The sequence below is a fragment of the Pholis gunnellus genome (assembly GCF_910591455.1).
Source record: "Pholis gunnellus genome assembly, chromosome: 14".
NCBI classification, from domain to species: Eukaryota; Metazoa; Chordata; class Actinopteri; order Perciformes; family Pholidae; genus Pholis; species Pholis gunnellus.
This window is the reverse complement of record NC_136541.1, coordinates 4,203,325-4,214,760: the sequence shown is the minus strand read 5'-3', so window position 1 is coordinate 4,214,760 and position 11,436 is coordinate 4,203,325. Positions and strand designations below refer to the sequence as shown.

The 11,436-nt window shown below is 44.0% G+C and overlaps 1 protein-coding gene across 1 annotated transcript; it reads left to right on the top strand.

Moving 5' to 3' along the window:
* Nucleotides 1-956: 956 nt before the first annotated feature.
* On the top strand, nucleotides 957-8,210 carry jcadb (junctional cadherin 5 associated b; the record flags this gene model as incomplete). The annotated part of the gene is made up of 3 exons (XM_079172933.1): nucleotides 957-1,282; nucleotides 3,385-7,274; nucleotides 8,176-8,210. The coding sequence occupies 3 exons, from the start codon at nucleotides 957-959 to the stop codon at nucleotides 8,208-8,210; spliced, it is 4,251 nt and encodes a 1,416-aa protein (XP_079029059.1).
* Between the last annotated feature and the right edge of the window lie 3,226 nt (nucleotides 8,211-11,436).

Genomic DNA, 11,436 nt, shown 5'->3' with positions numbered 1-11,436 from the left:
CGCACAGAGACAAGGGGCAGTATATGTTATTTGCGGTAATTTCTATTAAATATTAAATTTTCCCATGTCTGCGGCGATGCAGAAGGGTTGCAGCTGTATAACGTTACCAGGGGGCAAATATATAATGCAAAATATACTGGAGGAGACACTCAGACTCTTCTCTTTTCTTAATGTTGGAGAATTTCTTCGTAGTTTTTGTGAAGTTTTTTGACTATTGGCGGAAGCACAGTATTGTTCACAGGCTGATGAGTGTCTGGAGAACAATAACTGGTTGTAATTACTGAAGACTAATGTTGCACTGAGAACCTGTTTCTATTAAGGATAAATCACATTTTTGACTACTTTATCGGAGACAAATGGTCGAGAAATCTATATTTAGAGAGAGGTTTAAAAGATGGGAGCAACTTTCAATGTAGCCGTTCCTCTATGATGGTACACAATGGTTTTGGACAGTTTGGAAAGATGATAAAAATGTCTTTGGGAGGAAGGAAGGGCGTGGCTAGATTTGGAAGAGAATCCATGTTCAGGACAGTAAACTGCATTAAAAAAGATGGGGTCTTAAATTCTGCAGTGTGCACCTTTAACACTGAAGCTGTACATTCCAGAGTCAACCTTGGAGACACAGTAATGTCTGCACAAATGACTGTACCGTGTTTAGCACGTGTTCATGTTTAATTTAGGAAAACAATCTCTAAGCTTTCAACATAGCCCATGCTGGAAAACGCCTGCACACATCTGGAGATGTAATACAAGCGTCTGTATTTTCTGACATCTGCGATTCGAAGTGCATGCAGAAATAATCTGTTCACATGTTACCTCTTCCCTTCCCCTGTCCTTCCCTTAGTGATGGCCTCTGCTGAGCAACCGTGCTCCAGCCTCCACCAGCAGCACTGCGCATAAGGCGGCAACACACCCACCTTTGCCCTCCTGCCCAGAAGTGAGAGAGCCGCGCCACCATGTACAGTGTGGAGGACCTCCTCATTTCGCACGGATACAAATTGCCCAAGAGCGGCCCTCCGTCTGCCACGCCTTATGACAAGCGCCCTGCTGATTGCCAGCGCGAACTCGTGGACAACAGGGCTGGCCGGGGGACACTGAACGGGTACGAGGCCGACCGGGGGGCATCTATCACGGGCATCTATGGCAGCAGGCAGGCACTGGTGAAGGGCTACCCCGCCACAGACAACGAGAGCGGGGAAAGGATCCTGAGGAGAAAAGAACTCGGCATTGGTATCCTAGGTGACGCTCAGCCCTTGGGTGATTCTCTCGCCACAGATAGTGGGTGAGTGTTTTTTTCCCTCTCTTTTGCGATCCCCCACACCCTTTACCTTCCTTTCTTTTCCCCTTAACCCCCCCCCCCCCCCCCCCCCCCCCCTCCTCTTTCTCACTGGGGCCCTTTGGTATTGCATGCAAACTGAGTCTGCACTGCGCAGGTTTTTTTTTTTTTCCTTCCTCCTCTTCCCTTTCCCCTCCTTCCAGAGCTGCAGAACACTCTGGCTGCAGCAGCACCACTGACATATCTTATGCCGGCATATGAGGAATTATGAAAGGTGCCTTTGCATCCGTTTGAGGTGTTCACATGCCCGCACGGAGGTGTGGCTTGCGTCTCTGTGGAGCCCACCCGAGCGCCGGCGTCGTCTCCACAGCCTCCAGACAGGCAGATGTAAACAGCAGCACTAGACAGTGAGCAAACTGAGGAGGACTGAACATGCCTCAAGACAGGCGCGTAATCACTCCACTATAAACACTGGCACACTGAATCCCGCCCAGCACGTGCTCTGTGATGTAAGCATGTTGCTGGGCAAGTGTGCACAGCGCGGCTCCCCTCAGCCATACAGTAGCATATGCTGCTGAGGATGATCCATTGACTTTGCTGCTTAAATGAACGAGTACGGTGACTAACGCGGCGATTTAGAGCAGCGCAGATATGGGACTCTTAAAAAAGGGTCGTTGTAGTTCATTTTGAGTTCTCTTTTATTTTGCACGAGACTTGATATTTTTCAAACTTATATCGTAATATGTATTCATGATGTATATTATGGTTGGATTATGGAACTGCTTACTGCAAATCATTACCAGATTATGTGGTTGTATCATAAGTAATAACTAGCCTGAGAAAATACAATTATTGATTTATTCATATTATTTGAAAGACCTGACGGTTACGTTTTAATTTCGAACCCGCACTCCCTCGTTCCATTACAACTGACTGGCATCAGGGTGGCTTTAAAACAAGGTTGGATTCGTTCGGCAGTCCAGTTCTTTCACACCAAGAAAATGACTACAACTGCTTGGGAAAATTCCCAAATTAAAATAACAATATAACAAAATGACCCCCTTTGAACACAAAGAAGAGAAGCTCTGTTTTTTTGTAGACTCAATCTGTTGTAATTAAGTATGCTATTTCTAAGATAATTGTGTTGGCAATGAAATACGCATTACAGCCATATCCTGCACCTAAGAGGTACATTTGGAACCATAACTAAAATTATCTCCAGGCGGCACTGCTTTATCACACTACAGTGGAACGACTGTTTTGAGCCTGCCAAAAGTCACTCATTTTATGTTAAGTTTAAAATGTAAATTAAAGCTTGTGATATAAAATATACGTTCTAAAAGGGCCTCTTCTTCTGATTTTCTCCTTTATGATGTTTTATTGTAACTTAGAGAAGCAGACTGCTTTAAAAGTGTTTATCGGTAGGTCATACTGTATTTCCTAAAAGGGAACAGTTTAGTCTTGGATCAGTTAATCAGAGGGAAAAAAGGTCCTTTGTGCTATCATGTCAGTGCAGGTTATGGGATGTTTTTGCTCAGACTTTCTCTAAGAGCCAAAGTCGCTGTCCAGATGACCAGCTTACAAGATAAGGTCAGCACTATTTAATATGCAGATCATATTGCAGTAGCATCACAATTTCATGGTTTCTTCAAGGGACTTGGGAGCCGCTGACTTAAGCACTTCTGTCTCATATGTGCTGGCTCTCCTTGATTAAGTTGCATTGGAGAGCAAATACTGCCAAAGCCAAAATACATGCTTGAGACTGGCATCATCAAATCTAAAAAAGGGTGTTTTTATTTTCGTATATCATCATAGAAAGTGATATATTATTCATATAATATACATTTTGATTTGTTTTGGGAAAGTCTTCCTATTGAAAACACTTTAAGTATCAATGTTTCAATAGTGTCTTTTTATTGTTTTTTTTTTAAACAATGGAAAAACCAGAACACTGTCAATCATGAAAAGAATATTGCCTTTCAGACACTATTCTGTGTTTGTACCTATTGACTGTTTTGCAAGTGTCAACCTAGATTCAGAGCGCACCTCACTCTCATTCTGTGTCACTTTGAATATCTTAATCACACTGAACTTTTCTGTCTTTGCAGGTTCTACGACGTTCCCAGTTTGACTTACTCAGAGCCGCTGAGCCATGACGAGAGGGATGTTTCCTACTGGCGGAGGCGAGGTCAGGACTTTAGCATCCTCCTGGACTATGCTGATGGCAGGGAGCTGAGGGCCTCTGCTGGCGCATGGAGGCCACAGGCCCTGATTGCAGCAGAGGAACACAGAGCAGAGAGGCAAGCGCAGCAGCTATGGGAGGACATTTCCTGGCTAAGGGACCTGGATGCAGCCCCTGGTCAGCTAAGGGTGACTGGGGAGAGGAAGTGCCAGAGCCTCGGCACAGAGGAGTGGAGGCCTGCTGTGGGCCTGGGAAGGCAGCTGTCGGATGGGGACGGGGACAGGTGGGCTCAGGACCAGTACCGCCTGAGGACACCTGAGGGTTTTTTTCACCCAAGAACTAAAGCAAAGTCTCAGTCTCTCCCCAGAGTTTTGTCACCTGATGGAACTGCCAGCAGAGAGCTCATTCCCTCCAGGCCGAGCCTACCTGATAGACAACAGAGAATAAGCAGCACTGTCTTCTCTGGACCCTATAGTAGGTATATCTATAGTGGTGCTGTTGTCAGGGACCGGTGGGGTAGGAATGCAGGGCCAAGCAGCCATGTTGCACTTTTACCAAAGCCCAGGTTCAGCAGGCCTTTAAAGCCTCCGTCATATGAGACTCACCAGCAGACTAGGGGTAGCGCAGAAATGCTTGCTATAGAGCAGGGTGCCAAACAAAAAGAAAGGCCTATCTACTATCCAAGGGGTGGGGAGCTGAGACAAGACTATTTCGCACAACACTCCCTCACTGGAATGGAGCCCCCAGGCTACATCCCACCCCCATCTTATAGAAGAGGCCCACCCCCAAGAGCAGTTTCAATGAACCGCAATGAAATGGCAAACCTAAGATGGAGGGCGGAAGCTCTGCAGATGCCGCACTCAGATCCTGGAAGGTGGTTTTACAGACAGGCGGGTTCATGGCTGGAACATTATGGAGAACGTGCTGCATCCTATCGAAAACTGGTACATTCAGGACATGAAGAACAACCAGGTCCTGCCCGTCAACTACCCACCGAAGACCCAAGAGTGAAGCAAATCTCAGGAGGGCCTAGCGGAAGTTCTCTCACTGACTCAGACAAGATCCGTAACATCAATAAAGAGATTCTGCCCGCTAAGATTTTAGGACAATCTACACATGATAGTGCCTTTCCTCCCCAACAGGGGCCAGCTCTCAATACCGACACCCGCAAAACAGCTCTCACTGACAACGACAGCAGTAATCGATGGTCCAACAGGGGATTAAACAAAAAAAGTGAAAGTGTAGGGCCTGAACAAAACCGTAGTCAGTTTTTTCCTTCATCTATTCTGGGTAAACCACCACCTCCCCCATGCAAGCCGGCCGACCAGGGTGTCTCTGAAACTGTAACTGAAGTAAAAAAGGTGGAACAACCTGAACCACCAGAGAAAGACAAATCCAAGAATCTAAAAAAGAGACTTAGCGAGACAATTTTTTGTTTAGTGTCTGTACCTGTTACTCCGCAGCTTACTGGAACAATCCGTGATCAGAATAACAACAATGAGAAGTCACCAGACCCAGCGGACAGTCCTAGTGACAACAAAACTGGCCATTTAACAAACCAAAGTCTCCAAAGCACATCTTCAGCTGAAGCTGAGCTGCAAGCACTTACTGGTAGCATAGCGAGCAGCAAAACAAGCAGTCGAGCGAGCAGCAAAATGTTTAAAAGAGTACCCTGTAGACCCCCTAAGATAAACCATTACAAGGAGATGAAACTGTCGGGTACCTGGCCTGCAAACCAGTATAGAGACCAGGAGACACAAACTAGCCCAGAGGCCCAAAAACCTGACTCTGAAAACAAGGAAGCACAACAAGAACCTGTCCCTCCTGGCACTGAAGTCCCTCCTGATAGCAGCGGTGTTGTGGGCACTGCCTTCAGCTTTCCTATAAAGGGAGTGAAGAGCCTGAAACTGTCAAGCAACAGCGCCTTCTCTCTGACCTCCACCTTCTCCAACCAGCTGAACAAGAGCACAGCTCAGCAGCCAGCAGTACCACCCTCAGGAAATGCGGAGGAAACCAAACCAGCAGCAAATAGTGGGCAGGAGCCATTTGAGCAGTTACTGCTGAGACCGGCCAGCCAGCGTCCATGGGATGCTGTGAAAGAGCTGGAGGTCATCAAAAAAGAAGTCCAGGATCAACAGCAGCAGCAGAGCAGCAAACAGCCCAGTGTTGACAAGTGCATAGAGGACCTTAACGAGGCCTACAAAGACATCTTGGAGCTAGGCACTGCCAGCAATAAAGTCCCAAATGGTTCTGTTCAAATCCCTGAGCGTATCAAAATCCGATTGACATCAGAACCTCTCAACAAACCCAGCAGCCTTAGGCGCAGTGCAGTCAGCTGGTCTGTTGACCCAGAATACAGGGAAGTCAAGAGCGCCTTCTCCAGGCCTGCAACAAAGTCAGTAACCTTCAGCAAGCAGCTTAGGGAGGAGCTCCCCGTTCCTCCTCGGGAGACAGGTTTCAGAGAATACAGGGTTATTACACATCTTTCACGCAGACGGAGCAACGATGGCAGGACGGTGAAACTAGAGCTGCCGGATGAGCCTATCGAGACACCACTTTGTGACTTCAGTCCAACAACGCGCACCGCAGCAGCTGAGGTGCCGTGGGCAGATAGACAGCCAATGCAGGACGCCTCTACACTCACTAGTCCTCCTGATTATGAGGACATATGCCAGACTTTGCGTCACCCTAGAGACCCGGCGGATGTCAATAAAGCGTCCGCAGGCAGCTCTAAACCTAATGACGCAGATACTCTTCAAGATCTCAGTGCTGAATCAGAGGAGGAGTGCCCTATTTGTAAAAGAGAGCTCGAGAATCAGATGAGACAGGGCCCATTGCCTCCGCTTCACGAGGAGAACAGCTCGGACAGCTCGACCAATCAAAACGGCAGTCCGCCGCGACGCGCCGCCTTAGAAAGTCCAGCAGAAGATACAAAAACAGAGGAGCCAAATGACTCAAGTTTGAATCAGTCAGGGTCTGACCTGTGTGCTGAAACAAGGGAGCAGCATTCAATGACAGAGGAAAATGTGGGAGGGGGTGACAAAACAGACAATGCTCAGACAGAAGACGATTTGGGCGCAGTTAATCCTGCTGAGCGCATCCCTGCAAATGGAGCTACGGAGGACGGCGCATCCACAATATTAGCAACTGATGCGCCAGCAGACCCACAAGTCACAGGGGAACAGAGTGCTAGTGAAACAGCAACTAAGGAAGCAGAATTGGGAGAGAAGGAAGCCATTACAGGAGAAACACCTGCGGGCGTTGCAGACAAACAGACAGCTGAAGTGAAAAGTGAGTGTGAGGGACAAGACAGTACACTGCCTGATGACAAGCAAGAGCAAGAAAAGAAGCCATTTGCTACTCCAGAGCATAGACTCGGTGTACGGACTCATCTGGGGCGAGACCACCCAGGGTTACCGGAGTTTCCGCCAGATAGACTGCCACTCTCAGTTCCCCCAAACCTAGACCGCAGGCTGTCTCTTAGCTTAGAGGGGGAGAGGAGGAGCAAGGGCCCCGCCCAGCGAATGGAAGCCTTGCAGACCAAGCTGGCTGTTTCTCCGGGTCGCGTGGCAGTTGAGCACCTGGCCCGCATGAGGGAGGTGGACGTTATGTACCGTGTGAGGCGCCTCAGCATCAGGAGCACTGACTCTGGGGAGGGGGAGGCAGAGGCAGAGGGGGAGGGCAAGGACGAACACGAGGAGGAGCCCCACCCTGCTCCTCAGGGAGACAAGGAGAACGATCAAGATCAAGAGGTCACCCATTCAAAGCAGGTCTCTGAGGAGACAGTGTTGCAAGATGAGGAGGAGTCTCTCTCAGGTAAGATAAGAACATTAGACTTGAAAAATGAATTAGCCAAATTTAGAGGACTATCTGTACAGCTTTACAAATGTACCCACATTTAGAAATTATTAAGGGTAACCTTAAGAAAAACAACATTTATTTCCCTTGTGGTTCTTGGTCCACACAGATTCAGTTGACTAACAAACCAAAAGAGAAAAGGAAAATACCAAAGCAATTATTTAAAATAGTTCAATGCATCATGTGATTTCACTGTCCCTATCCCCAGATGTATATGCATGCTTCAGGATGGCTGCAGACTAATTTCATTTAAATGCTGAGAAATATGTCAATAAAACTAACTATGTTTATAGGTATTGATAGGAAATGTGCTTTTAGAAACTGAGTCAATGAATGCTCCATGTGTCATTTTGACCAAAATTGTGCTTTAGGTTTTATTCTGGAAAGGAGACATCAAATTGTGTTAATATTCATGAGGGAAACATTATATATTTTTGTCATACTTTATGGGCATTTTTTTCTCACCAATCGTAAAAACACCAAGTTAGAAGAACGGTTATAGTCTCATGTAAGTCTGCACAAAAATATATTTTTAGATTTATAAGGTTGCAATTTATCAAAATTGAGGAGACTGTCACTGGGCCTTGCTGTTAAAGACATCTCCACAAGATGGTGTCGGTGCCCAAAGATAGTGCAAGTCTTCAACCCTCCTCAGTGAATTCAAATCCATTAAACATATAACTGACTTTTATGTCACTGGAGTGATCAGAATACATGCAAAGCACACTTGAACACTTTGTACCTTAATATTATTCTTTGGTTTAGATCCTTTTGTTGAATGATATAATACAATACTATATATATATATATATACAAATACACTTTTTGTGAATGAATATTTTTCTCCTTTACATTTCAGTACCCCATGATCCCAGCCGAGTGGAGACAGTGTAGAAAGACTGCGTCCATCATCTCCATCTGAGGTTTTTAGCTCCAACACTGTGACCTGGCTGCCTACTAGAATGCCTTCATCTCATCTTGACACTGAAATGGCCTTCTTGTCCGACAAGAGCATTGTGTACACCCTCACCCTCGGCGCTGCGTTGACTACTAAGAGTGCTGTTCCACTGCCAAAGGGAGGTGCCCCTTTAACTTGTGGGGCAACTTCCACTTCGAATCCCTCCCCAGCCTTCCCAAGCTGACTTCCCACAACCCCATCCGTCCTCCATCCCCAAGCCCATCCTCTTATAGGGTTTTTACTAGTTAGTCTTCTTGTAGCGGCTTGTCCTTTCTATTCTACCCTCCCTATGCTTTTCTCATTGGCAGACATTATGCAATTCTGTCGTGCATACTAGAACTTCTAAAATGTCCATAGTGAATACAGTCGAGACATTTTTCGCATACTGAACGAATCAGTTTGTTTACGGGCGAGCTGTTAAGGATATGAATGTAAGCGTTTATGTTTAGCCTAACGTAGACTTAGAAGGGTTATTGTCACAAACCTGTTCTGTTGCATTTAAACTACACCAAAATAAACTGCGTATCTGATTGTCGTGGTGAGGCGACACCTGTTTTAGAACTGGACATCACTGTCTCTGGCTCAAGAACTGTTTTGATTTTCAGATGAGGTCAATCAGCCTTTCTTTTTTAAAATTTGAACGACATTGTGCCCTTTTTCATTGCTTTTGTACACTCTGCAACCATAACCCATAGAGCTCTTCAATGAAGAGTGACTCTACACCACATGACATGATAGACCGGTGACCTATTATACGTTACTTTGGTTCTACGCTGGAAAAGGGAGAGCTGCCTTCTTTAACCAGATGTGTGTTAGTCCTCTGATCAATCCGATGTATAGCTCCCATTTCCAGGTAATTTCAGGAAGCAATAAAGGCACGGATTGAGTTCAAGTGGTGGTTGGCGAATTTGGCAAACTTAAAAAGATGGATATAGGGATAAAGAACAAAAAACTAAAAAAAAAAAAGATAGGTAGAGCAATATTGTTGTACAAACAGCTCAGTGGTGTAGTGGAGCTACCTGTAGGAACCATTGTCAGGAGTTTTAATGTGAACGTGTCATTCAAATCATATTACAGGGATATGGAATCGTGTCAGGGTATATGGGCGCTTAACGGGGTGGGTGCTTTACTTCATGAGATATATCTATGTTCATACATCTGTATCGCAAAAAGACGCCATTTCATGAAAAATTATTTTTGTTATCATCGAATTGTTAATCAGTTTGCATAATGTACAAAATAAAGTATATTTTAAATATTTTAAGAGATATTTTGTATTTAACCATGACATTTTATTTCTCCACACTTCTATCAAGCTGAAAGTATCATATGTCTGTATAGAACCATACTGAGAGTATACATAATTTTCTAGTGCTTTAAAATCTAACGGAGTGATATAAGAAGGGATGGGCCTGTGGTGTGCCTTGATCACACGGTTCGGTTTCAGTGAGCGATAGGGTTCATCATCGCCAGTGTTGATGTGGTGGAAACTTTATGATTGTGCCATGATTTCCTATTTGATAGTGCTTTTTCATACGCTAACAGAGTCAATGTTGGACAGTCCTCGTGATATTTGATACGTCAATCCATCTCAGCTGTATTTCCTACGTTGGTGGTCAGACATGACCTGTGTCATATTTTTGTCTTTGTATGTCTTCCAATTCAAATCATGTATTGTTCTGTTGTTGGTTCCTCGAAACATTGTTAGAAATAAAATTGGGAAATTCTTTTCTTTTCCTTCCTTTCACCCTCCCTTTCCTCCCTTTCTTCCCCTCCTCCTCCTAACCTCCTCCGTTCTTTCTTTGTTTCTTTCATTCCACAGTGTGTTCATTTTGTGTAAAATGTTCTGCCGTCCCTAACACTTATTGCACTAAAGGATACAATGCAGTATGCTATTTTTGGCTAAAAACCACGAATTTGCAAAGAAAAGTACTAAAACAGATTTTTTTTTTAAATACAAGGGTTTTTAATACATTTTAAATCATCACTTAAAACTTACTTAATGATAAAAAAAAAGATCTTGTGGATAAAAACAAGTGTGCAGTTACGTGGTTTTTCCCACAACAGCAGCGCTGCATTGGTTTAATGTATCAACAGATTTGTAGTAAACCATCACTGTTTAATCACAACTATCACTTAATTGTTATGTAGCATTTTACAGTTGTAGCATTTTATCAACTCAGAACTTTGTCTTGTATTTCAAACATTTCTTGTAAATTTGGAATAATCATGTCGCCTTATTATGTGTGCATTACATTATACTCCAGGCAATGCCAAATATTAACCTACTAAGCACTGTTTCATACCTTAGGTTTTTACAAACAACTTACTGTTCTGCCATCCCTCTGGCTGGAGGGGTACAGTAGCATTGTGGATAGTTTCTGCTCTTCATGCCGTTTATCTGTAGGGAACATTGAATCAAAACTGTGAACTTCAAATAATACAAAAAGCATAATTTAAAAAAAGTGCAGGATGAGATTCAGTGTTTCAAGACAACTACAAAGTCAGCATCACAGGGAGGACAAGCTGGCACGCCCATAATTACTGACACATCTCATTCTCAATTCATTTTGCGGACTGAAAGGCTTAGCCTTGGTCTTGTGTGTAAACTGCCCCCGATGACATTTAAATAGCTATTTCAGTACATACGCCCCCTCAATAATTGGCATGTCAGGTACACTTGAACATAGTGTCATTTGACTTTTTGTACTGCAGGTTATGTGCAACATGAAGTAATTATGCACACTTGTAATATTTTCTATTTTCATATGAGATTTAAGTGCTTTTTTGTACTCACTGACATCTTTTTTTCTTCCTTGCATGAAATGCAAGAGAGAGGAGGAAAAAAATGTTTTTCATAAAGTATATTTGCATTTGGTACTCCAATAGTAAAACCAGTGGGCAAACGTTATGTTTTAGAATTTAATTTACAAAACTATGCCAAGTATTTAAAAGCTATTTTTAGAGTAAATAAAAAAAACTCATTCATTTTATTTCCTTTAAGACATGCCTTTATCTTTGTATCTATAAATATGAGCATAATCCATAGTCATATGATTGTGCTACTGTTGTATGATACTGCAGTCTGATTCATAAATAAACTCTTTGCATGAAATTTGTGTTTGTGATCAATTGCCTATAGGGGACATTTACAGGATCTGT